The 27,164-nt window shown below is 38.7% G+C and overlaps 2 protein-coding genes, 1 long non-coding RNA gene and 3 pseudogenes across 5 annotated transcripts; 1 reads left to right on the top strand and 5 right to left on the bottom strand.

The window, feature by feature from the left end:
- The first annotated feature begins 477 nt into the window (after window positions 1–477).
- On the top strand, window positions 478–2,181 carry LOC148918071 (uncharacterized). Its single transcript, XR_016125844.1, has 3 exons — window positions 478–637; window positions 732–921; window positions 1,931–2,181. It is a non-coding gene; the product is annotated as an uncharacterized LOC148918071 (long non-coding RNA).
- Window positions 2,182–5,946: 3,765 nt separating this feature from the next.
- Window positions 5,947–7,797, bottom strand: LOC103330202 (AAA-ATPase ASD, mitochondrial-like). Its single transcript, XM_008232750.2, has one exon. The coding sequence runs from the start codon at window positions 7,665–7,667 to the stop codon at window positions 6,219–6,221; it is 1,449 nt and encodes a 482-aa protein (XP_008230972.2). The 5' UTR covers window positions 7,668–7,797; the 3' UTR covers window positions 5,947–6,218.
- A 594-nt stretch (window positions 7,798–8,391) lies between these two features.
- Window positions 8,392–10,279, bottom strand: LOC107881028 (AAA-ATPase At3g28580 pseudogene; annotated as a pseudogene). Its single transcript, XR_016125875.1, has one exon. The product of XR_016125875.1 is annotated as an AAA-ATPase At3g28580 pseudogene (transcript).
- Window positions 10,280–12,051: 1,772 nt separating this feature from the next.
- On the bottom strand, window positions 12,052–16,554 carry LOC148918070 (AAA-ATPase At3g28510-like; annotated as a pseudogene).
- A 495-nt stretch (window positions 16,555–17,049) lies between these two features.
- Window positions 17,050–19,421, bottom strand: LOC103329956 (AAA-ATPase At3g28580 pseudogene; annotated as a pseudogene). The gene is made up of 2 exons (XR_016125874.1): window positions 19,255–19,421; window positions 17,050–19,098 (listed from the first exon to the last, which is right to left on the bottom strand). The product of XR_016125874.1 is annotated as an AAA-ATPase At3g28580 pseudogene (transcript).
- A 125-nt stretch (window positions 19,422–19,546) lies between these two features.
- Window positions 19,547–21,725, bottom strand: LOC103329954 (AAA-ATPase At3g28580-like). The gene has a single exon (XM_008232483.3). The coding sequence runs from the start codon at window positions 21,306–21,308 to the stop codon at window positions 19,707–19,709; it is 1,602 nt and encodes a 533-aa protein (XP_008230705.2). The 5' UTR covers window positions 21,309–21,725; the 3' UTR covers window positions 19,547–19,706.
- Between the last annotated feature and the right edge of the window lie 5,439 nt (window positions 21,726–27,164).

The following is a 27,164-nucleotide window of genomic DNA, read 5'->3' as shown; positions in this document are numbered from 1 at the left end:
GAGTTTAAAAAGTTAGAATCAAGTTGAATGTCAAACAGGTCCTAAATGCCTTAACAAAATAAATTTAAAACATTAATTATACGCATTCAAATCTTAATTAAACAAAATGAAAATGGGGTTGGCTTTAATCCCCAAACGATAGCCGGATAGCTGGCTTAAATATACAAGACTGCAGTGGTTTCAGTTCATACTCTTGGAACTGGGTGCACCGTGGTGCTAACAAAGCAGCAGATGCTGCAGCTTCTCAAGCTAGAAGGAGGATGTGTGATGAGGTTTGGGAATCCAGCCTCCCATCCTCTTTGGTCTTTGTGTTGCAAGCTCATGGACTCCCATGTCCCCCTATGCAGTGAATACTGGCTGTTAGAGGCGGACACGCTCCCTATTTGGGAGGTGTCATAGGTTTGGCCTCTAACAAAATTTGCTTTTGCTTTGCTGTAGCTTGTTTTTCTTCTATTTTTGCTGTGGCTGCTTTAGTTTAGCTGTAGCTTGTTTTTCTCCTCTCTTTTGCTGGCTGTTGGTAGCTTTATTTCTCTGGTTGTGGCTGTGGGTAGCCTAGTCCTATGCTTGTACTTCTCTTTCGTTTGGAATGAAAGCACTCTTGACCAAAAAAAAAGAATAAGATCAGCTGCAGGTGCAGGTGCAGGCTTTAATAATTTTTAGTTATTAATTAATTTCATACAGCCACAATACAAACGACTAAATTTTGTGGTGAAAATAAATCTTGTGAACAGGAAGATCCTCAATCAGCTCACTTCAGCCTTCAATTCATCAACTTCACAACAAAGTAAGATGAAACCCTCGTCTTCTGGCCATGCGTTTTTCGGCACGAATGTAGAACAGAAGTGGACGACGGAGGTGGCCTGATCAAGCTAAATGGAGAAGATAAACAAAGGTGCATTTGGGCTCAGCTTGGATCTTGAGGTGCCTAATTTCTTTTATCCTTTCCCTTTGCATATACCATGATCCAAGAAGAGGTTTAGTTGAGAAACAAAATCCAAAATTCGAAACCAAAAAAAGGAACAAAAAAGATATATAGTATACTTCACCTTGATCTTTCTCAAGCTTGGAATTAGAAATGAATAAAGCTGGGGGTTGTTTTCTTTTCCCAGTTGCCAGTGATCAAAGTGAGGGGCTTCAGTCGAGGAGAGATGAAGTCCAGTGCCCAAATTGGCTTAGCTTTAATTCTACCATAATTAGTACCAAACCAATACGATTGCATTTGGCTCCATCTCTCCTACGACAGAAGTCCCTACGAATTTGATGATATATATGATCTCTCTCTTCATTTTAGACTTGTATGTTTTGCCTTCTTACATTTACGAGAAATAGGGATTTTGGGAGTGTTATATAGACATACATATATTATAATATAGGCATGAAATGAAAGCCATATAGTACTATATATATCTTTAATTAATATATAGTACTATATATATCTTTAATTAATATATATATATATATATATATGTATATATGAATTTGATGATTTGTTCAGGAAATTTGTCAACGCAAAACAGCTGTGAGTGAGATGAACCCATCTGCAAACATACTGTTTCTGTTATTATTTCTATATTTATGGTCTCCTCCTATCTCACATCTCGTGACGTAACTCTAATGATTGATAGAACTTAATTAGTCCTGATTTTAGTGGTTAGATCGATGATAAGGTGATCATCTCAGTAGACCTCTTGTAATTTACAACGTAGCATTATCTGCTAGAACAATCATATTTGGACAGGGTCAAGCTTCATTTGATGATATTATTATATATATTTTGCAGAATATGAAATCATGTTGAAAATGACACCAATTAATTTACTAGGTTTATATTGATTGTTGGTATAGAGCTAGATATAATTCAGGGTGTAGAAATGGTGCTTGTCGTGTGTACCTTTTCCAAGGCTCTAATCAATCAAGAAGCTGCATGCAGAAGTTGCAGGGTATCTGGTCATCTCATAGCGACGGCACTAGCAAGCAGAGCATTAGGTTAACAAAGCACACCACCAACCCCAAGCACCAAGCAAAGCAAGGAGGCTGCAGCCTGCAGTGCGACAAGAGTCCCTACACTTCCTTTCTTCATTTCCCTTTCAATATACTTTTGGACCTTACCTTTCCACACCTCCTCGTACTAACATTTATAAGCTCAAAATTAATAATAAAATAATAATAATTAACCTTGTATATTGATTCTTAATTATAAGTGGGTTGTTTGATTATTCCTTGTAATAATTAGCTTCTAGTAGGTAGCTACAAAGTCTCGCAGGTGCGAACACATGAAGTCAGAGAGATCCACGGGCGAGTCCACGACGACCACTGACTACTGTTCATTTGGAGGAGTCTCTCCCTTCACACGTGAAACTTCATACTCAACATCACATGCCCAATAAAGGTACAAATATAATCTTAACCTTTCGTCCACACTTTGAAAGACGGCATAAAATCCTAGAGAAAATTACTATGGACAGATTTATTTTTGAAACGTTATAAAGGTTACCTCCAAAATCATGACAATGAGAATGAGGTACCAAACTTGCCATGATTTTAGAGATAAACTTTTTGTAACGTTTTAGTATAAAACTTCTAGTTCTTATGTCCTCAAAAAAGTTACAAGTTGATCGAGTCCATCGAGTATGCACTACTAGAAAATGAGGCAAAAACGGTAGCCACTAGAGGAAAATAGTACTAATAGCCACATACCACAGATATTGATTTGGGCTGGATGTAACCTGTGATGAAGACAAGACAATATATAAATCAGCTTTTCATAAACTATTTATTATTATATATTTTGGACAAGTTGCGGTAGGTATATATGCTCATCGATGTAAAAAAAATTATATGATGCCTTAATTAATTCTCTTGACCATACACACCCAAAATGTTTGTTATTTTGTTGTTTAAATAGTGTTTGGGTTTTTTTATAAATACTATTGGGTTTATTTATAAATTTGTATAATTATATAATTAATTCGCTAGTAGTTGTTCACAACCATATAATTATATATACACACTTGGGTTATTAGATTATAAGTCTGCACAGGAAGACTCATATATATATATATATATATATATTGTATAATTATATAACACGAACTCAGACTGGTCTGCTGGTTGTCAAAATCCAAGCCTGGATTTTAAAAATCCGCAGACAGCTGATGATCAGAGAAGCACCTTTTGATGAAGGGGCAACTTCATTAAATTAATTTCACCGCCTGTGGCCGAGTTTAGCAAGAAGAAGTCTAACAAAGAGAATAAGAAAATTAGGAAAATATTATTAAGAAGATGGTGAATGGATGAATTAGACCCAGATGCAATTATTAAAGATAGAGAAGACAGTTAATAGACATATACCATTTTCTCTCTTTGGCCTCCTGTTTAGATATATCACATGCAGAGAAGGATCAAAGTTTTTCAAGTTATAGGGTTTTATGGTCACAGGAGGGATGACACCAGCTGCTGGTAGCTAGTTACACCACAGACAGTGCCATCTCTCCTGCGAACATAAATCCCTCAACTTTTCTTCTTCTTCTTCTTCTTCTTCTTCTCTCTCTCTCTCTCTCTCTCTCTCTCTCTCTCTCTCTCAATTTGGAGAGTGTTAGATTTTTCTACACCATGAGGAATTAAATTAGGTAGAGTTGCAGAAGAAATAGAGGGGTTCATGTCACAGGAAGATGGAACATGCTTGCTGCTGCCAATTAGAGATCACAGCTTGCGTGCCATCTCTCCTGCGACATGAACCCCTAAACCTCTTTTAGCTCTTCTTTGTTGCTCTCTTCATGGTCTCAGGGCCTCTCAATTTATAGTCAGGCCAGGGTTCTCTATGAGCTCAGAGAATGTAAGGTTTTTCCACAAATATATATATCATCAGGAAATTACCTAAACAATGCCATGAAGTTGCTTCTAGTTTGCGAGGGCTTTGCCTCCCAAAGATTAACACAGAAAACAAGACAAATTAGACTATTCTGATGGATTAATCTTTCTTTAAATCAAGGGTTCAAAATGAGGAACATTGCCTAACCACACATCAGAAACTCTCTAGTAACTTACAAGTTCATTTCGTCCAATCGAAAAATTATGAAAATTACAAGGACAATTTCCTGGAGACCTTCACCTCAAAATTAAATTCCACGACTTTGTTTCAAGCATATAGCCTCCAGTCAAAAGAAATGGAAAGATCTGTTAGAGTCTTTGTCTTTGTTGCGGGGGCAGCTGGCTAGTCTGAGTCATGCATTCTAGTCTGGCTTGGACTAGTTCTTGCGTTTCTTGTTTGCTTTACACTAGGTTTCTGATTTTTAAGACAACCTCAACGATACGAGAAAAACATTATTGAAAACTTGTACCATCATGGCTGGGCCAATTAGCTATAGCTGTCATGATAGAATTACTTTATCAAGGAGGGTGATTTCGGAGTAATTGGTGTCTCTTTCTAATTTCTACGTAGCTTGTCAGATTTTTCCCATATGGAAAACATGAACTCTGTAAATTCCTTGTGAGTTTCCAGCTTATTAATATGCGATGTGAGCTAGATGCTCTCAATTAATTAACCTTGAGCATGCGTTTGAATTAACAAGTAGATTAATTAACTCAAGGCAAATGTAAAGGTAATTTCTTATGTTGTACAAAAACCAGATCCTACCACTATAATCCAAATCTGCCATGGGGTAGTCTGACCCCATTATTGACTATGGTGGATCCGCCGTAACATAGACTCCAAATTGAGATATATAAATTATGGGCACACTGCAGGTCGGTCGGTCGGTCATCGGTATGGACTGCAGCCCTAAATTTTTATTATTAATTAGGATGATACATATACGGTATACCGAAGAAGGTTATAATAAAATTGGATCCAACACCAAATTGAACCATTTCTTAGGAGAGACATTTTTTTGTTATTTTGTTTCAAGTAATATGTAAGCCAGCCAACAAGGAATTTGGGCCCATTTTAGTTTATAAAGGCCCAAGAAAAAGACAACAGGCCACCTAATACATTCTGGACATAAGGCCCAACAAAGCATTCTGGGCCGTTCATTAGAAACCCTAAATTTTGTCTCCATGACCAAGTACAAAGTGAAAGATCATCACTTGGGACTCTGGAAATCAACGCGGCTCAGTTTTATGGAGTCATTTTATAGTAATGATCCTTAGAGTACTTCCATCAATTTGTCATGGCAAAGAGCAAGGGGAGGTAAGGGCTATTACTATTCACGTGAATAGTGACATTGTAAAAGGCTTGTGGTGTTTCCACCCATTGTCATGGCAACCACTATTCATGTGAGATATGAAGAGATGAATTTGTATAGAGTCTAGGTGTGGGAAGTGAAAAATATGACTAAGTATTTATTTTTTAAAAAAATATGGAATTTTTAGTTTTTTTTTTAAGATTTTTTTTTAAATTTTTTGGTTGTTGACGACAGCAAACTCTGGCTAGAGCAAGGGCTGGTTTTTCTGAGGGCTAGCTCAGGCTTGTGGAGCCCACCAATAGCCCTGACAGCATTTGTCCATTGGAAACCCTTTTTGGGCCTAAGCCCCCCCTTGCCCGAGGCCGTTGGAATCGCTCTTAAGTGAGGCCATACTTTTTAATCGTTAGATCATACTAATCAATTTGATTCAACGGCTAAGAAATAGGACCTCGTATAACAGCCTCACTATAGAATTCTTGCAGTTTCATGTAAGTTTTTAAATTCCATCGATTCATAGTATAACAAATTGGCTTCAAGTTTATGCTTTCGGTTGGGGGAATTTTTAGCCCCAAATTTTTACTCTGTTCCACTTTTTCCATGCCTATTCCCACTTGTTTTCCCGGAGCTTTGTGTCTAGGCTTGTCCTGCTTCTTTGGATTTGCGTTCTGAAATCAACCGTTTGTCTGCCCAAATGATGCAAGTTTTGCACTTTTTCTCTAATAACTGAGCGTCAGGTGTTTGTTGAAATGCCAAGTCCAGTCAGTTTTGTCTGAATAGGGGCCTTGCATTATTGTTACTTCTGATAAATATGCAGCCATAAACTTGGTGGGGAATCTATATGGGACATGGATACAAAAATGAAAATGCAAGACCCAACCTTAGGAAATAGGTGAAATTGGTTTTCCACCTTAGGAAATAGGTGAAATTGGTTGTTTTATGAAAACTCATGTGGAGTTAGAATGATACATACAGCTACTCTTTGCACGAGACAAAACCCTTTATTTTTCCCAAATCCAAAATCCAATTTTCTTCCTCTCATTTTCTGTCAGATGATGCTTCTGAATCTTGATCTTTTTCTTCTGCTGCTGAATTCTTCTCTTTCCCTTCTTCCTCAGCTTTCAGCTTCCCATTCTCTATTTCCTGTTCAAGAGCTTGGATCAGATTGTGTAGGCAGTTTTCAGCAAGCCCAGTAAGGGACTTGGGCATCAAATGCTCTGCAACATCAGCTGGAGTCATATTGGTTTGCTCCAGCAACCCATGAATTTTGGGAAACAAATGGTGTGCTTCAAGCTTGAGGTAGTTCCTAGCCAGCACCTTGAATGATTCAAAGTTGCAGTATGACAATTCTATGTGCTTGTCCATCCTTCCTTTCCTGATGAGAGCAGCATCAAGTTTCTCCACATAATTGGTTGTGAAGACTATCAGTCTCTCTCCACGGCAAGCTGACCAGAGCCCATCAATGAAATTCAGAAGCCCAGAAAGAGTCACCTGGCTGGGTTTTGTTTCCCTTTCCTCTTTTGCCAGCTTTTCCCTTGGATCTTTCTCTTCATCCTCTTCCACTTTCTCTTTTCTCTTCCTCCTTTGGCCTGTCAGATCAAGTGAACAATCAATGTCTTCAATTACAATAATGGACTTGCTTGATGTTTCAATCAACAGCCTCCTCAGCTCAGTGTTGTCTTTGACTGCAGTCAATTCAAGATCATAAAGATCATAGCCCAAAAGATTGGCCATGGCAGCAATCATGGTGGACTTCCCAGTACCTGGTGGGCCATAAAGAAGGTACCCTCTCTTCCATGCCCTCCCAATACTTGCATAAAACTCTTCTGCTTTGCTGAATGCCATTAAATCATCAATGATGTCCTGCTTCTTCTCTGGCTCCATGGCAAGTGTCTTAAATGTTGCTGGGTGCTCAAACACCACATGGCTCCAATGTGAGCCATTGTTGGTATAAAGCTTTCTCTGCCTATTTCTGACCCTAATGGCTTTGCCTTCTTTCAAGACATGGGTTAGGTAAGGCCCAATTATGAGCTCCCTCTGCCCTTTATGGAAATTGAGCTTGTAGTACCTTTTCTCATCATTGATGGGAGTGTATGAAAAAGTCTGCTGCTTGGAAATGTTTTTGCCTGAAGCCCACCAGACTTTGACCCCTTTGAACTCATCAGAGACCTCCTCATGGTCATCCATGCTCAGAACAAGGGACTGGTTGTTCTTGATATCAGCCTTGAGCCGCTTCGCTTGGGTGGAAGATTTGGAGCTCAGATAGTTCTCGATGGCAGAATAAGCCTCGCTGCGCATGAGACGCTCCCCTGTAAACTCATTGAATGTGATTTGGATGTAAGGATACACATAACCCACCAATCTCTGCGAGTATTTTTCGATGTGCCGCCGAACTTCATAAGGAAAGTATTGTTGAAAGATTGCCCACACAAACATCAAGCCTCCAATCGTGGATCCAAGATGAGCAAACATGTCTGCTGGAACCATGTTTGCAACTTTGCCCCTTCTTTCTTGGCCTCTGTATCTTCTTGTTTTTCTGAGATGATGTATGTATCGATGTATGCTACAATTTGTATACTTTGGTGAAGATTATTTTAATATATTTTTGTTGGAAAAGGCCTTGGTGTGAGTCGGTATTAATTATTCTGTGTGAATACCATCAAACGTTTCTGGTTCAAAATTGACTGGTAGATTTGTCTCAATGCCAGAAGTCGGCAAAGGCTGTGTGCGGACGTGGACTCGTTTTCTTGCTCGATGAGTTAACCCAAATGGAAATTATCTGTTCCGTGACATCATTAACATCGTATTGACAATGATGTCACAATCCTTCAATTCAGCATCATGCACATTCTTTTCTACGCAGTTTCCCTTCAGTTTCAATTAGAGTGGGGAAATCATTACTCTTGAATTATTTTGGAAAAGAAAATGCATCTTTTATTTGAAAGTGAATCATGAACCAAAATATTTGGCGAATAAGAAGGAACTCCTAAATCTTTACGAATAGCAGTATTACATGTGTGCATAAGTTTTTCTTTTTGTATTTGTGTCAAACTGTGATTCGCATGAAGGAGGAGTATCTCTTTATATGTAAGGAGGTAAGTAGTATCAAGAATGAAATATTAATAAGTAGACGCAGTTAAAAGAAGAAGGAAAAATCAGTTGTTGCAACTTAAACCTTAGCTTAGCATTAAATTAAAAATGCATATGTGGCTAGACAAAATATTCTACAACTTCATTGAAAGATACTTATTACGCATTAAGAAAAACACAGATTGATCAGGGCGCAGACTCTGTCTTCTTATTACAATAGGTAAGAAAGGTTAAAATTATGCAGATACTTTCAATCTCTTCCTTCCATGGCAGAGTCTGTTTTCTTTCACTCGTTTCAGCTGATGTTCCATTCATTTTACATCTTCTTCTTTGGCTGATGTTCCGTTACATTTCACTTCATCTTTAGCAGACTGCTCTTTCTCCTCCTCTTCTTTCTCTGCCTTGAGTTTTGCTTCTTCCTCTGCCTTCCTACTTGCTTCTTCTTCCTCAGCCTTCTTTCTTGCCTCCTTCTTTGCAGTCTCAATAGCTTCAATCAAGTTCTTCAAGCAAGAGTCTGCATCCTCCGTGACAGAGTTGGGCATCAAATTCTCTGCAACATCAGCAGGAGTCATGTTGGTTTCCCCCAACAAACGCTCAATGGTTTCGAACAATTCATGAGACTCTAAATCCAAATAGTTCCTGGCAAGCACTTTGAATGCTTCATAGCAGCAGTAGGACAATTCTATGTGCTTGTCCATTCTTCCTCTTCTTATGAGAGCAGGATCAAGTTTGTCCACATAATTAGTGGTGAACACAATCAGTCTTTCCCCTCCACAAGCTGACCAAATCCCATCAATAAAGTTCAACAGCCCGGAAAGAGTAACCTTGCTTGGTTGGCTCTCTTCTTTTTCCATCTTTTTCTTAACTGGATCCTTCTCTTCATTATCCTCCTCATCCTTCTCCTTTTTCTTCTTCCGCTGACCGGTAAGATCAAGCGAGCAATCAATGTCCTCGATCACAATAATAGACTTACTAGGCGTGTCAATAAGTAGCTTCCTCAGCTCTGTGTTATCCTTCACCGTCGTTAATTCGAGATCATAGACGTCGTAGTTCATGAGGTTCGACATGGCAGCAATCATGGTAGACTTTCCAGTGCCTGGTGGCCCATAAAGGAGATAGCCGCGCTTCCAAGCCTTGCCGATTTTCGCATAATATTCTTTCCCCTTGCTGAACTTGATGAGGTCATTGACAATCTCTTCCTTCTTTTTGGGGTGCAAGGCCAAGGTCTCAAATGTTGCCGGGTGCTCAAAGACTACATGGCTCCACATTGTCCCTCTGTATGTGTACCAATTCTGGGAAGGATTGTTCACATTAAGCTTTCGTTGTCTGTTGCCAACTGTTATTGCCTTCCCCGCCTTGATCACATGTTCAAGATAAGCCCCTGTGACGACGTCCCGATGGTGTCTGTGGAAGGTGAGCTTATAATGCTTCTTCTCATCAGACTGAGGGTAGAAAGAAAATGAAGTCTGTTGAGGCACTCTTTTCACCAACACCCACCAGACTTTAATGCCTTGAAATTCATCAGTCACTTCTTCATTGTCGTCCATGGCAAGGACCAGAGACTTGCTGTCTTTGACATCATGAGCTTTTAGACGTCTCACTATTGTCGAAGACTTGGTGCTGAGGTAACTTTGGATGGCAGAATAGACTTCGCTGCGTCGGCGAAACTCGTCGGTGTTCTCATCAAATGTGATTTGGATGTAAGGGTAGAAAAGTTTCACTAATTTGTGGCTATATTTATCAACATAGTAGCGAAGTTGAAGGGGAAGGTATTGTCGAAAAATAGTGCACACAAACATGACACTGGCAATGACTGAGCCCAGTTGAGCCCCCATTTCTCCCATCCTCATCATCATCTTCCTCTGCACTCTCTTTTCTTTTGGAAATTAACTGTTGAAGGTTAGGGTTGTTCTTACTAAGACGAAAGACAAGGTTTGGTTTAGATACAGGGGAGAACTAGAAGAGACTCTTTGCTCGGAATTATCACTCACCCAATTTCCCAGTGCTTTCTTTATAACTATATATCATTGACTAAAAGATACCAAGAGGAAGCGTGCTTAATTGAACGTTCGAAGCCCACCAAATTTGACAAACATCAAGTCACTGTCTTGACTAATGATGGAAAAGCATAGCCCTTCCCCCTTTCCAGGTTAATAATATGCAGCGCGCAGTCCTTCCCACTTGGCTGGTGAATGTGCAGAGCAATTACGCCAAATACAGACAAAGGAAAAAGAATCTCGTATCACTTGTCTAGCTACCAAATCTGTGTAGGTTTCTAACGTATTGGAAAATTCTGACTGGAAAAATAGTTTCCAAGATTTTGGGTTTGGCATGTTATTCAACTTGTAATACCAGCTGAAATCATAGAAGGCCAACGTGGAAAGATGCAGATTCGTCGCATGGTTTCTTTTTTGTTTGATTCTGTTGACTAGCTGATCCTGGTCCAGGGTGCTCCCAAAGAGAGGAGACTAGGTCATGCCAAATAAAATTACATACAGATGGGCATTGTACTAAAAATTAAAACAAAACAAAAAATTTAAAAGTGAGTTAATAAAAAAAATTGTTATCAACTACATTGCAAAGAGTGCACAAGTTTGAATCTCCCTTTGTAATGATAAAAAATAAAATTAAAAGGGGTTATTTACTCAAATAATCCTCAAACTTATATCCGAGTTGCATTTTGGTCCTTCAACTAAATTATTCGTTCAAATGGTTCACCAACTCTTTATTAATCCGCGCATTGATCTTACCGTTACATTCTGTCAATGTTGCCATCAAATATAGGGATAAAACAGTCCAATTAAATAAAATACTAAATAAATTAAAAACTGAAAAATCATAATATACCCAAAAAAAAAAAAAAAAGTCTATCCTTCTCCCACCTTCTTCTCTTCAACATTTTTTCTGTTTGAACTCGTGCATTCGGACATCCTGATATTGTCCATTGAAACCAATAATTATTTTGGGACCCTTGAAGATTGAAACCGTGATTCTATTTTCATCATACTGTATAAATTTTGGGTACAATCCCTTTGGAGCTATGTGGAAATGAAGAACAATGTAAAAGGGGGCCTATATAAATATATATTTTTAAATTGAAAACAAAATGGTAAACGGGGCTCAACATGTTCCTTCCGATCTCACTCCAACACCTCCTCCGAATAATTTATCCACCCCAATCCAATGCCTACATGAGATTCTTGAAATAATATGTGATTTGGTCTCTCCCACAACCATCGCCCAGCGCCCCATCTTGTCCTCCTTGCACCCCACCCTCTCTTGCCCCTCCTCCTATCCCTCTACCTCTGTCTTCCACAGTGAGAAACCGTTGCATACCAACAATTTCAAGATCTCGTCGGGTCAGCTGACCATGGTGGTTTTCCCAGCGACAGTTTTGATGGAGATTATGACTGAAAATTCTTTATTTAGGAAACTGAAGGCGGATGGGAGAGAGAGGAAGAGACATGGATAGATTGGGTTCGCCTAGATGGGGAGGTCTGGAATTTTTTGAGGTGTGGCTAGGGAATGGGGTTTGGGGGTTAGGGTTGGAGTGTCAAAAGTCTTATTTACCCTCATAAATGTAGCATGTGCAACTCACAGTAGCACATGAATAAATCTAATAGAAACTGTAAGGGTATGACCAATGTGCCTATTAATAAAGAGTTAGTGGACCATTTCCATTTGAATGAATAATTTAGTTAAGAAACCAAAATGCAACTATAAATTTAAGGACTATTTGAGTAATAACCCAATTAAAAATGTTAGGCATGCTACTAAACTCCGAAAAAACCTCAATAAGTAATGATGATAATTGATAAAGCACATACAAAAGTTGCCCACAAAACGATCTACTAGTTAAAATTGCTAATGACATAAAGTAATGAACATATAATTGACATCTTGAGTATGACATAAAGACTCTTCAAGAGGTAATGACCCAATGCATCGTTCAAGGGGCATAACTTCTTCACGGGGTCACACCATTTTCTTTGACTTCTGCAACTGATGTTCCTTTCAGTTCATCTTTTGTTCCATTACATTTCACTTCGTCTTTAGCATTACAAGATATTTCCTTCTCTTTCTCTTCTTTCTCTGCCTTTAATTTTGCTTCTTCCTCTGCCTTCACTCTTCCCTCCACCTTAGCAGCCTCAAGAGCTTCAATCAAGCTCTTCAAACAAGAGTCTGCATCCTCTGTATCAGATTTAGGCATCAAATTCTCAGCAACATCAGCCGGAGTCATATCGGTTTCCCCCAACAAACTCTCGATGGATCCAAACGACTCATGTGATTCTACATCCAAATAATTCATGACAAGCACTTTGAATGCTTCATACACCTGCAGAACTAGCAACAAGGCTACCATGGGCTCTAGCCCAGGCAAGAACGATCCCACATCCAGACTATCCTGGACTGTAGCCTAAGTGAATTGAAATTTTGCAGCCTAAAATAATCCCACAGCCCACGTGATCACCATATCTCATCCAAATAAAATACCATTTGTTAACGGGAGCATTTTTGCTCACCACCCTAACTAGAGGTGTACCCTCACCACCACCTCCAAAGAGTGACACGTGTCCTATTATTAACCTTAGTTAACTTTTTTGTGGAAATCTGAAAAAATAAATAAACAAGGGGCCCACAGCCTTCTCTCCCCTTCCTTTTTTTCTCTTTTCTTTCTTTTAGCCTCTCCCGACCCATTCTCTCTTCCTCATTCTATATCTCTCCCTCTCCCGACGCCGTACCCGATCCCAAACCATCCCTTCCACTCCATTGTCTCGCTACGGAAGCTCAGGCGCTTCAACTACCTCATCCTCGTCTTCCGAATCGCCTCCTTTAGCTTCTCTCTCGCTTCCTTCATCTTCATGCTCTTCACTTCGCGGCTCCGACTCCCCTCACCATCAGTTTTCTGTCTTTTTTTTAATCTCTCACTCTGTTTGGCTGCCGAGAAATTCACTGCAATTCGAAAAGAGAAAAAAAAAACAAAAACAGAAAAGGTGAAAGAGAGTAAATAGTTATTTATATTTTTGCAAATAGTGTAAGAGAGGGAGAGATAAGGAAGAGAGAATGGGTCGGGAGAGGCTGAAAGAAAGAAAAGAAAAAAAAAAGGAAGGGGAAAAGGAGGAAGGAATGGGAGAGAAGGCTGTGGGCCCCTTATTTATTTATTTTTTTAGATTTCCACATAAAAGTTAACTATGATTAATAATAGGACACGTGTCATCCTTTGAAGATGGTGGTGAGGATACACCTTTAGTTAAGGGTGGTGAGCAAAAATGCTCCCTTTGTTAACAAACACACTTGATATCAACATGTCTCACCAATTAAAAAAAATTAAAAAATACAAACTAACCCCACACCACAGGGAACCACCCGTAATACAAACTAAGAGCATTTTCAACAGTTTGCCTTTTGCCATGGCAAGGGGGGACTAGGCCAGCTATTATTCACGTAAATAGTGGCTGTCCTTGCAAAAAGCAATGTGTGTTTCTAGCAGTTGCCTTTTGTCGTGATAAATACTATTCATTTTTTTTGTTTTTTTCACAATTTTTTTACCTAAACAATTAATTTAGATAATATTTTCGGATTAGATTTTTGGGTTCCTACGTGTCAATCTTTATTATAAAATTCATATCTCATAATTGGAAAAATAAAACTTGAAAGTGAAAAAAATATTAAATAGAAAGTGAATAATAGTTGAAAGAGATGAAAATGCATGAGGATTTGGTGTTAAAAGTGAAGAGTATTTGTTGGTATTTATAGAAAAAAAAAATCATTAATTTTTGGGTTTTTTTTAATTTCTATTTTTTTTTCATTATTTTATCGCACAAAAATTCGCTGTCATTGGATTGGAGGAAAAAATCATATCTGAGAGCCCAAACGACACCATGTGGCTCGGCTATGGGCAGACCAGCTGACATCATCAAAACTCGGGCTCCAAGTTGGGCCAACCTCCCTCGAGGGCTAGCTCAGTCTGCTAGGGTCCACCTGTTGCCCGGGCAAGCCTCTATTGCTTGAATCGCTTTTTTGGCCCAAACACCCCCCAACCCGCGCCCCAACCTTGTTGCTGGAGTTGCTTTATTCTCTCTTGCTGAGTTACCCGAGCCCTGCTCTTTGAGACTTCGACCAAAGAGAAAATCAAAATTCCATGTCGTTGATGCTACACGCCAAAGATCGCCCATGTTCTTGAAGACTTACTAAAAGCGAACTAAGGTAATCTTCAATCCTTCATTTTTTTTTTTTACAAAAAAATTCTTCTCTAAATTTGTTGATGTTGAAATTTTGGAGATTATTTAGGGTTTATGAAGTATAATTAGGGACTTACAATTGAGTTGACATTCTATATTACTTTATTGATAGATTGATCCGTTCGGTACTAACTCTTCCTGTGTCTACAACAATAATATAACGGACATTTTCATGTATGAGACTTATTAAAAATCGACTTTGGAACAAGATAGGTGATGAGTTACTTCATATTGAAAGAGAATTTGCTGATAATATAGATAATGAATCAATAATTAGTGATTTTAACTCTGTGAAGACTTGAAGGGTGCAACTTATATAAGTATTATTTGTATTTGTATTTTACATTGAATGTTTATTTCTTGTTGTTGTCTTATATATATATATATATATATATTACTAGTTTCTATCTACATGTATCATGCATTTTGAGGGGTAAGGCTTATTATGTCCCCCGGTGTATTTTCTTTGCTATCAATGAAATGCACTCGTACTGTTAAGTTTTATATAGGTTTGTACTTAAGGTAAATTTAGCATGTGACATTTTGAAATCTTGGGTCTATCCCTAAGCCTAGGTAGTCTTTAAAAAAAATTTAAAATATACTATGTGTATTTTAATATGATTTTAGTAGTCCACCCAAATGCCTAATAACCCACTATTATCCATTCAACTTTGTACGTCTATGGTCATCTTATATTTAAATTGTTTGCTTATTTAAGAAACATAATCTCTTAATAAACACTCATAACTTTCCACCTTTTACTATTTTCTCCCATTGTTTCCTTCGTCAATATTCATGTTAACAGTCATCATATCACCCTTTACAATTAACTAGCATGGTTGATATAATTTAATGTAAACTTTTATTTCTAGAAACACTATAATAAAAAAATTCATTAGATTTTAAGCCAATAAGTTTAGTTAGCCCACCTGTTGAAAAATTCATGATTCCGCCCTTGGCTTCATAGCAACAATAGGACAACTGAATATGCTTGTCCATTCTTCCCCCTATAATGAGAGCAGGATCAAGTTTGTCCACATAGTTAGTGGTGAACACAATCAGTCTCTCCCCTCCACGAGCTGACCAAATCCCATGAGTAAAGTTGATCAACAGCCCAGACAAACTGACCTTGCTCGTTGTGGCTTCTTCTTCTTCAGGCCTTTTAGGAATTGGGTCCTTTTCATCCCCATCTTTCTTCTCCTTCTCTTCCTTGTTTTCTTTCGATGTCCGGTAAGATCAAGCAAGCAATCAATGTCCTTGATCACGATAATCGCCTTGCCAGTTATGTCGATCAACATCTTCCTCAGCTCAGTGTTGTCCTTGACAGCAGTTAATTTGAGATCATAGACATCATAGTGTTGAAGAATACATAGTCCCACATCGGAAACTTAACAAAATAGAAAGTCTCATATAATGAATGGCTCCACTCCTAATAATATCGATGCCTTGTGTATAAAAACCCCACACCTGCTAAATAGGTGGTTAAGTTGTGGACAATATCGATGTTGTTGGGTCAAGGGTTTGTCCCTCTGAAATTTTAACACATAGTTCATGAGGTTAGAACTTAAGGAGATGGGGATGAAAAGGACCCAATTCAAACTGACTTGCCGGTGCCCGGTGGCTCGTAAAGGAGATATCCACGCTTCCAAGCCTTGCCAATTTTCTTGTAGTAGTCTTTTCCTTTGCTGAACTTAAGGAGATCATTGATGATCGCTTGCTTCTCTTTTGGGTCCATTGCCAAGGTCTCACATGTTGCAGGGTGCTCAAACACCATATGGCTCCACTTAGCCTCCAATCGTGGATCCAAGATGAGCAAACTTGTCTGCTGGAACCATGTTTGCAACTTTGCCTGTTCTTTCTTGGCCTCTATATCTTCTTGTTTTTCTGAGAAGATGTATGTATCTATGTATGTTACCATTTGTATACATGGGGGTGAAGATTATTTTAGTATATTTTATTGGAAAAGGCCGTGGTGTGAGTCGGTATTGATTATTCTGTGTGAATTCCATCAAACATTTCTGGTCCAAAATTGAATGGTAGATTTTGTCTCAATCGGCAAAGGCTCTGTGGAGACGTGGACTCGTTTTCTTGCTCGATGGGTTAAATAAGCGAAATGGAAATTATTTATTCCGTGACATCATTAATTAACATCATATAACAATGATCTCACAATCCTTTAGCTCAGCATCATACACATTCTGTCTAAGCAGTTTCCTTTCAGTTTGAATTATAGTCAACGGAAATTTGGAAAAGGAAATGCCTCTTTGGTCTCAGGAGATTCTCCAATAAGTATTTTATGTTAATGATTGCTTACATATTTCTAATATCGACCGTTGGATTGAAGGTATGTTGCATAGAAACATGTAACCAATCCTTAACGTAAATACTTACTGGAGAATAATTCGTTTGATCCCGAAGTAAATCATGAACCAAAATGTTTGGCAAGTAAGAAGGAAATATCAATAAGTAGACACAGTAAAAAGAAGGAAAAAAACAGTTGTTGCAACTTAAGCTTAACATGACATTAAAAATGCATATAGACAGAATATTTTACAACTCCATTGAACGATTCTTTTTACACATAAAGAAAAACACAGATTGATCAGGGCAGATTGTTTTCTTATTACAGTATGTACAGAAAGGTTAAAATTATATACATTCTTATTACAATATGTATAGAAAGGTTGAAATTATATACATACTTTCACTGGTTTCATCTGATGTTCCATTCATTTTGCATCTTCCTCTTTAGCTGATGTTCCGTTACATTTCACTTCATCTTTAGCAGGCTCCTGTTTCTCCCTCTCTTCTTTCTCTCCCTTCAGTTTTGCTTCTTCCTCTGCCTTCTTACTTGCTTCTTCTTCCTCAGCCTTCTTTCTTGCCTCCTCCTTTGCACTCTCAAGAGCTTCAATAAATTTCTTCAAGCAAGAGTCTGCATCCTCTGTAACGGAGTTGGGCATCAAATTCTCTGCAACATCAGCAGGAATCATATTGGTTTCCCCCAACAAACGCTCAATGGTTTCGAACAATTCATGAGACTCTAAATCCAAATAGTTCTTGGCAAGCACTTTGAATGCCTCATAGCAGCAGTAGGACAACTCTATGTGCATGTCCATCCTTCCTCTTCTTATGAGAGCGGGATCAAGTTTGTCCACATAATTAGTGGTAAACACAATCAGTCTTTCCCCACCACAAGCTGACCAAATCCCATCAATAAAGTTCAACAGCCCGGAAAGAGTAACCTTGCTTGGTTGGCTCTCTTCTTTTTCCATCTTTTTCTTAACTGGATCTTTTTCTTCATTATCCTCCTCATCCTTCTCCTTTTTCTTCTGCCGCTGACCGGTAAGATCAAGCGAGCAATCAATGTCCTCGATCACGATAATAGACTTACTAGGCGTGTCAATCAGTAGCTTCCTCAGCTCAGTGTTATCCTTCACCGTCGTTAATTCGAGATCATAGACGTCGTAGTCCATGAGGTTCGACATGGCTGCAATCATGGTAGACTTTCCAGTGCCTGGTGGCCCATAAAGGAGATAGCCGCGCTTCCAAGCCTTGCCAATTTTCGCATAGTACTCTTTCCCCTTTCTGAACTTGATGAGGTCATTGACAATCTCTTCCTTCATTTTGGGGTGCAAGGCCAAGGTCTCAAATGTTGCGGGGTGCTCAAAGACTACATGGCTCCATGTTGACCCTCTGTATGTATACCAATTCCGGGAAGGATTGTTGACATAAAGCTTCCGTTGCCTATTTCCCACTGTTATTGCCTTCCCCTCTTTGATCACGTGAGCAAGATAAGCCCCTGTGACGACATCTCGATGGCGTCTGTGGAAGGTGAGCTTATAATGCTTCTTCTCGTCAGACTGAGGGTAGACAGAAAATGAAGTCTGTCGAAGCTCTCTTTTCACCAACACCCACCAGACTTTAATGCCTTGAAATTCATCAGCCACTTCTTCATTGTCGTCCATGGCAAGGACCAGAGACTTGCTGTCTTTGACATCATGAGCTTTTAGGCGTCTCACTATTGTCGAAGACTTGGTGCTGAGGTAGCTTTGGATGGCAGAATAGACTTCGCTGCGTTTGCGAAACTCGTTGGTGTACTCATCAAAGGTGATTTGGATGTAAGGGTAGAAAAGTTTCACTAATTTGTGGCTATATTTATCAACATAGTAGCGAAGTTGAGTGGGAAGGTATTGTCGAAAAATAGTGCACACAAACATCACACTGGCAATCACTGAGCCCAGTTGAGGCCCCATTTCTCCCATCCTCATCATCATTTTTCTTTTGGAAATAAACCCTTGAAGGTCAGGTTTGTTCTTACTACATTGAAACACGAGGTTTGGTTTATATACAGCCACAACAGGGGATAGTTACAAGAGTCTAGTTTCTTGGAAACTAAGTTACGAAGACCTACAAGCTTCCAGGTCTTTTCTTTACTATATTTTATTGATTAAAAGAAACCAAGAGGAAGCATGCTTGATTGATCGTAGGAAGCCTACCAAATTTGACGACCAAACAACAACTATTTCCACAAGTCACTGTCATGACGAACTACTGATGCAAAAGCATAGCCCTTCCTTCCCCCTTTGCTGGTTAATATGCAGGAAAAAAAAACTGGTGAATATGCATAGCAATTACGCCATATATAGACAAAGGAAAAAGAATATAGTATCGCATGTCTAAGACTAATGTATAGGACACTTCTGATTGGATTGTAATACTAGCTGAAATCATGGAAGACCAACCTTACATTGAAAGATGCAGATTCGTTGCATGGTTTCTTTCTTGTTTGACTCTGTTGACTAGCTGGTCCAGGGTGCTCCCAAAGAGAGGCGATTAGGTGATGCCAAATAAAATGACATACAGATGGGTTGGGCATTGTACTATAAATTAAAAACAAAAAACAAAAAAAAAAAAAACAATTAAAAAAGGTGAGTTATTTAAAAAATGCTATCAACTACGTTTGCAAAGAGTGCACAAGTTTGAATCTTCCTCTCTAACGATAAAAAATAAAATTAAAAATGTTAGGCGTGCTACTAAACTCCGAAAAAACTTCAATAAATAAGGATGAGAATTGATAACGCACATACAAAAGTAATGAACACGTAATTGACATCTTTCATATGACATAAAGACTACACGTCACATATCTTCAAGAGGTAATGGCCTAATGCCTTGTTCAAGGGGCATGACTTCTTCACGGGGTCACACCATTTTCTTTGACTTCTGAAACTGATGTTCCTTTCAGTTCATCTTTCGTTCCGTTACATGTCACTCCATCTTTACCATTAGCAGATTTTTCCTTCTCTTTCTCTGCCTTCAATATTGCTTCTTCCTCTGCTTTCTTGCTTGCTTCTTCCTCTGCCTTCAATTTTGCTTCTTCCTCTGCTTTCTTGCTTGATTCTTCCTCTGCCTTCACTCTTGCCTCCACCTTAGCAACCTCAAGAGCTTCAATCAAGCTCTTCAAACAAGAGTCTGCATCCTCTGTATCAGATTTAGGCATCAAATTCTCAGCAACATCAGCCGGAGTCATATCGGTTTCCCCCAACAAACGCTCGATGGTTCCAAACAACTCATGTGATTCTACATCCAAATAATTCCTTGCAAGCACTTTGAATGCTTCAAAGCAACAGTAGGACAGCTGAATATGTTTGTCCATCCTTCCCCTTCTAATGAGAGCAGGATCAAGTTTGTCCACATAGTTTGTGGTGAACACAATCAGTCTCTCCCCTCCACAAGCTGACCAAATCCCATCAATAAAGTTCAACAGTCCAGACAGAGTGACCTTGCTCGTTGTGGCATCTTCTTCTTCAGGCCTTTTAGGAATTAGGTCCTTTTCATCCCCATCTTTCTTCTCCTTCTCTTCCTTCTTCTTCTTTCGCTGTCCGGTCAGATCAAGAGAGCAATCAATGTCCTCGATCACGATAATCGCCTTACCAGTTATGTCAATCAACAGCTTCCTCAGCTCGGTGTTGTCCTTGACAGCAGTTAACTCAAGATCATAGACATCATAGTTCATGAGGTTAGACATGGCAGAGATCATGGTAGACTTACCGGTGCCCGGTGGCCCGTATAGGAGATATCCACGCTTCCAAGCCTTACCAATCTTCTTGTAGTAGTCTTTCCCCTTGCTGAACTTAAGGAGATCATTGATAATTGACTGCTTCTCTTTTGGCTCCATTGCCAAGGTCTCAAATGTTGCAGGGTGCTCAAACACTACATGGCTCCACTTAGCCCCCTTCTCAGTATTGTTGATGTAAAGCTTGCGCTGCCTATTGCTCACTGCAATTGCCTTCCCTTCTTGCCTCACATGGTCAAGATAAGACCCCATGACCAAATCCCTGTGGCGTCTGTGGAATGTCAGCTTGTAGTGCCTCCTCTCGTCATACTCAGGATAGAAAGAGAAAGATGTCTTTTTGGGCCCAGTTTTCATTGAAGCCCACCAGAGCTTGATGCCCTGAAACTCATCGGTGACCTCTTCGTTGTCATCCATGCCGAGAACAAGGGCCGTGCTGCCCTTGACATCGTGAGCCTTGAGCCGTTTTGCTCGTGTGGAGGACTTGGTGCTGAGGTAGCTTTGGATGGAGGCATAGACTTCGCTGCGTTTGTGAAACTCGTTGGTGTATTCATCAAAGGAGATTTGGATGTAAGGGTACACATAGCCCACCAGTTTTTTGGTGTATTTGTCAAGGATGTTGCCAAGATCATCTGGGAAGAATTGTTTGAACATGGCATAGGCAAACATCATGCTGGCCATCACTGAGCCCAGCTGAGCCCACATTTCCCCCATCTTCATCATCTGTCTCCTCTGCACTTACACTGAATTGTAGAAATTGATAAATAAATAAAGAAGTAGTGGTTTCCTTTTTGCTATGACACCGACGAAATTGTATTTATATGAGGAAGAGAAAGTTTGGTGATCAAGAGAGAGAGCAGCCCCTCGTGTCTCATCAAAACTCAATTTCGTTCAAGCTTCCATTTCCTTCTCATCTCAGCGGCAGCCTACCATGTTTGACCGTTGCAAAAGTTACCGCAAATATCACCCTCAGAACATTAAGCTGTGGTACAGTGGTAGCTGTGGAAATTGCACCACCACGGTCCACGTGCAATGATAAATGCATCCATCCATGGTAGATTCTCCGCAGACGATCAATTGTAAAGTCTCAGTACTTATTTTGATGATTTGTCTGCGGTCCATTCAATTCAGTTGCATATCTTCCAAACGAAAATTCTACCATGCACCAAACAATATCAACCTTTTGACCCAAAAAAAACAATATGGACCTTTGAATGACTGGTTGGTGGATGTGAGCTAACCACACCATTGATCCAGTTTAGTATTTCTGTGATGTGAAAATAATCGTTTGCTTATTGCCCTTGCTCGCTTTTCTTCATGTTGGGTTTCTTGGTTCGAACTCCCCTTCAACAATTAGAGTCAATTAGAGCATGTCCAGCGCATGCCACCAACCCGGGCAAAAGGCCCCTTGCCAGCCCAAAAGACCCTCCAGCGCACCACATGCAGCCCGGGCAAGCCCTGGGTCCCACCAACCCGGGCAAGATCTGCCTGGGCTTAAGCCCCAAGGCGTTGACGTCAACAAGCGAAAAAAAAATTCAAAAAAATGGAAAAAAAAAATTTCAATTTAAAAATTTAAAAAAAAAAACCCAAAAATTTATGAATGTTTTCCTTATAAATACATAACAATTTTATTCACTTTCCACACCAAATCCTCATACAAACTCTTCTCCTTAAAATATTTGTAAATTGTAATTTTTTTTTCTTGCATTTGTAAATTGTTTATATTTGCTTTCATATTTATTTTTTTCTTGCATAATCATTTTATTTCTTACATTTCTAAATTGTTTATATTTTGTTGCATAAAATCTTTCTTTTTTCTTGCTCTTACCCTAGCCTTTTGGGGTGGAACCAAAAAAGGCAAGGCTGCCACTATTCACATGAATAGTAGCATTACCTTGTCTTTGCCTTAGCCTTAGAGCGATTCCACCCAAGCCACAGAGCCTCGGTGGGGAAAAAACGAAAATTTCGTTTCCAATGATGAGCCCAAGCTGGGCAACACGTAGGTCCTACCAAGTCGTTGGCTGAAGGCCGATTCAGAGGTTCAAAAATGGGGGCACGTGCCAATAGTAAAACAAATTTAAACCAGCATGCGCTGATGTCATCACCTGCTCAACCTCCAACGGGCATAAGATAGGTGTCACCCCAGCTCTCCGATCCGCTTCTCCTCCTCTAATCCAACGGCTGTAATTTTTTTGGCAATAAAATTATGAAAAAAAAATCCAAATTTTTTAAAAAAATTCTAATTTTTTATTTATTTTATAAATACCTATCAATACCCTTCACTTTCAACACCAATCCTCATACATTTTATTCTACTTCTACTATTATTCACTTTTTACTCAACATTTTCCTCTCTTTCACCTTGTATTTTTATTTCTTATTTTTATGGCTTCTTCTATCGAAACAGGAGGGGCGTGGAGCACCATGGAAGATGTTTCCTTGTGCGAGGCTTGGCTTCAAGTTTGTCATTGTCCCGTGTCAGGCAATGAGATGAAATTTTTTCATATGTGAAAAAAAATTCATGCCGAATTTTGTGAAAAATTTCAGGGTCGACTTGTACAGAAATGGCACTGTCTAGTAGGCTTAAAATTCTTAATAAAGAGTTGGGAAAATAGAGAGATGCCTTGACAAAAGCGATGCACAACTATAAGTGGGGAAAATCATACTAACTAGGTAAATGTTTTGTAATTTTCGTTTTATTAAGTTTAATGTCATAATATATATATTTTGTTAATATTTACTGCATTTTCAATATTTTGTTAATATTTCTTGCATTTTAAATATTTTGTTAATATTTCTTGCATTTTCAATATTTTGTTAATATTTCTTGTATTTTCAATATGTTGTTAATATTTCTTGCATTTCCAATTGTTTCTTAATATTTCTTGCACTTCCAATTTATTTGTAAGGTTAATTGCATTTCCATTAATTTTTTTTATGTTACTTGCATATCCAATCTATTTTAAATATTTCTTGCATTTCCATTTTTTTGTTAAATAGATTATTCAAGCACAGATGTGGTTCGGTGCAACCGGGGGTGGCAAAAAAAGTTTCAACCATCATGAATGTTGGGAGGTGGTGAAATATTGCAAACGCTTCATAATTATTCCCACGGGTCCTAAGGTTATGTTAAACGAGACGCCACTCCGTGATTCAATGACATCGGATTCACATATCGATTCCCCTATGAGTCAAGACTCACCCATCGAAAAGGAGCCGAGGCCCATTGGCCAAAAGGCTGCGAAGGCAAAGAAAGCGGGTAATTCGAGCAATAATAATTCAAATTTTTTGTAGGAAATTGCAAGACAAAACGCCATAAGAATTGAAATGGAGCAGAAACGCCAAGAGAACGAGATGAAGATTCAAGCCGAGTATGCATGAGAAAGGGAGTATTTGCGCAAAAAAGATGAGTACAAGACGGATCAGGAAACCATGGTGATGGATACAAGCCATATGTCCCCGGAAACAAAACAATTTTGGAAGTTAGAAAGAAGGGATGTTATGCAAAGGATGTTATGCGAAAAAAACTTTTCCAGGATGATGGGCCTAGCAACACGGAAAATGATGGAACCCATTAAATTAGTTGGCATACCTTTTATGTATTTGTATTTTTCATGTTTTCTATTAAAGTTGTTGTAATTCATGTATTTTATTTTAGTAGTAGTAATTTTTAATGACTTGTATTGGATTTCTTTATTTAATAAACAAAGCATTCAATAAAATACATTTTTATTCAACATATTCCATACATCAAACAAAACATAATTAAAATAAAATAAAAACTACAAACAAGGCACAATAATAATAACAAACCACAACCAAACCATAATAAATAAAAAACAACACAACCAAACCATAACTAAATAAAACATAACCAAAGCATCTAGGCTTCATCATTCATCTTCATTGCCTTTCACCGTCATAGATGCTCCATCAAGTCAACTTGACGCCTTTCATGAATATACGAAGATTGCATCTCTGTATATCGATCTATCATCCGGGGTCATGAACGACCATCCCTCACCAACGGTTCCGGCTCAAACGGTTCTCCATTTAGCCCCATGGGCTTTTCATAAATCCGCGTCAAGGCCGTGTTCATTGAATCTGGTTCATAGACCTATAAAGCATCATAATCGTACTCATCCTCCACAATCATATTATGGAGGATGATGCAAGTCATCATAATGCTTCTGAGGATCTCCTCATCAAACAAACGGGCCACACCTTGAATAATCAACCACCGAGCTTGAAGGATGCCAAAACACATTTCGACATCTTTCCTGTATCCTTCTTGATAAGTAGCAAATAATTTTTGCTTCTGGGATCGGGGATTCGGAATGGATTTGACAAATGTGGTCCACCACTGGTAGATGTCGTCAGCTAGATAATACCCTGTCTGGTAGACTGTATTGTTAACTTGATAGGTGATATTGGGGTCTTGACCTCTCAAAACATCGTTGAAGATCGAGGATTGACCCAGCATGTTAAGGTCATTTTGGGATCCAGCAACTCCGAAGAAGGCATGCCAAACCCATGTGTCGAAGCCAGCAACGGCTTCAAGGATGATACTTTTTTGGCCTTTTATATTTCCATAATCACGTTGCAAGGCAGTTGGGCAATTCTTCTATTGCCAGTGCATGCAGTCAATGCTACCAATCATTCATGGAAATCCTTGAGCTTCGATTTTTTGTAGAAGCCTTTAGAGGTCTCTCGGAGTAGGTCTACGCAGGTAGTCCCTAATGTACAGAGTTTCAACTGCATCACAAAATCTTACCAAAGCCTCCAACGTAGTGGACTTCCCCATCCGGACAATCTCATCCACCTGATCAACAGATGCTCCATACGCCAACATTCATATAACTTGTAAGCTTTTGCTCCGGAAGAAGGCCCAAAACCCCAGCAGCATCACACTTTTGAAGGAAGTATGCATCATAATTGCAAATATCATGCATGACTTTATTGAACAAATGAGGTTGCATTCTAAATCGTCTTCGAAAATCAACATCAAAGTACAAAGAAGTTGGGATAAAATAATCTTCCAAAAGATTTTTACCCCTAGAATGTCTATGTCTGTCCACATTCCTTCTGCACCCGACTTGTGAACCACGACGGTGACCTTGGTTCTCTTTATCTTGCAAAGCCACTGCTATGACAACTTGTTCATCGACTTCTCTCTACAACTCATTGATTTCATCTGCTCTACGGTTTCTCTCATTTGTTTCTCGCTCTTGCCTCTCCAAGCATCTCCTAAAATCTTCCATTGAGAATGAATGGAGTATGAATTCTAAATTCTGAGAAATGAAAATATAGAAAGATGTTGTGTGAGGGTATGAGCTGAGCCTCTGGTTTTATAGAAAATTTGGGCAAGATAGAAATGCCACATGGCTTGATTTGATTATATGAAAATCTTATCTGAAATTTGAAATTCATTCGAAATTTGAACCCAAATTTATCTAAATTTTGAACCCAAATTTATCTAAATTTTGAATTTTGAAAATTATCTGAAATTTGAACCGAAATTTATCCGAATTTTGAATTTTGAAATTCATCTTAAATTTGAACCAAAAAATTTATCTGAATTTTGAATTTTGAAATTCATTTGAAATTTGAACCCAAAAATCTTATCCAGAAATTTTATCCGATTATGAATAGTCTTGACACGTAGGAACCCGGAAATCTTATCCGAAAATATTATCCAAATTGATTATTGAGGTAAAAAAAATTGTGAAAAAAAACAAAAAAATAAATAGTAATTGCCCTTAGCCATGGCAACAGGTGGAAACACAAAATACTATTTGCAAAGGCAACTACTATTCACATGAATAGTGGCTGCCCTAGCTCTCCCTTTACCATGGTTAAGGGTAAATGGGCGGAGTTGCTCTTGGCCTTTTGGGGTGGACATGCTCTTAGAGTTAGGGTCAAATATAGGTCCATTTACCATGAAATCAATGTTAGTGCTCGGTCTTCTTTTGGTAATTTTTATTATCCATTTTATAACTTTATTATGTTTCTAAATTGGTCATTTTCAGTATGAGCAAACTACATCTTGGAATTGGAATTGGAATTGGAGCTGAGAAATTTATGAGTGAGTTGTTGTTATGGATTGTGGTGTGTAAAATTGTGTAATGTTGGTTGTGGGGACTTGAAGAAAATGTTGGTTGGACCACGAGTTTGCGTTATCAAATCAGAAGCTTATATCCAAAGACATGGAGATGCGACCAAATGCATAGACTTACTTTAAAGAAAGGTGCGCAACCTTTTCGGAAAGCCACATAAATCTCAATTTCTCAACAACAACAAAATCTCAATTTCTCATAAGAATATGAGAATTGTTATATTTTGTTGGGTTAAATATCTTTTTTGTCATTAAGTTTTACACAAAAAAACTAATTGGTCACTATATTACTCAAAGTTTACAATTTATAGACATTCCATTAACTTCCTTTAAGTGGCTCACGTGCATGACACGTGTAGAGCCTTTAGTGACTGAATCTAGACAAGTACAGAGTTCAACCCTGAACCCTATAGAGTTGTTAATGGTTGAATTAAGAGGAACATTTTTTTGCGAGTTATTTATAC

Source organism: Prunus mume, linkage group LG4 (genome assembly GCF_029339155.1).
Source record: "Prunus mume cultivar Tortuosa linkage group LG4, ASM2933915v1, whole genome shotgun sequence".
Classification (NCBI taxonomy): Eukaryota; Viridiplantae; Streptophyta; class Magnoliopsida; order Rosales; family Rosaceae; genus Prunus; species Prunus mume.
The sequence above is the reverse complement of the archived record's forward strand: the minus strand, read 5'-3'. Positions and strand labels throughout refer to the sequence as shown.

Coding starts and splice junctions, on each gene's coding strand:
- LOC103330202 (XM_008232750.2), bottom strand. CDS start 7,667: ATGGTTCCAGCAGACATGTTTGCTCATCTTGGATCCACGATTGGAGGC.
- LOC103329954 (XM_008232483.3), bottom strand. CDS start 21,308: ATGATGAAGATGGGGGAAATGTGGGCTCAGCTGGGCTCAGTGATGGCC.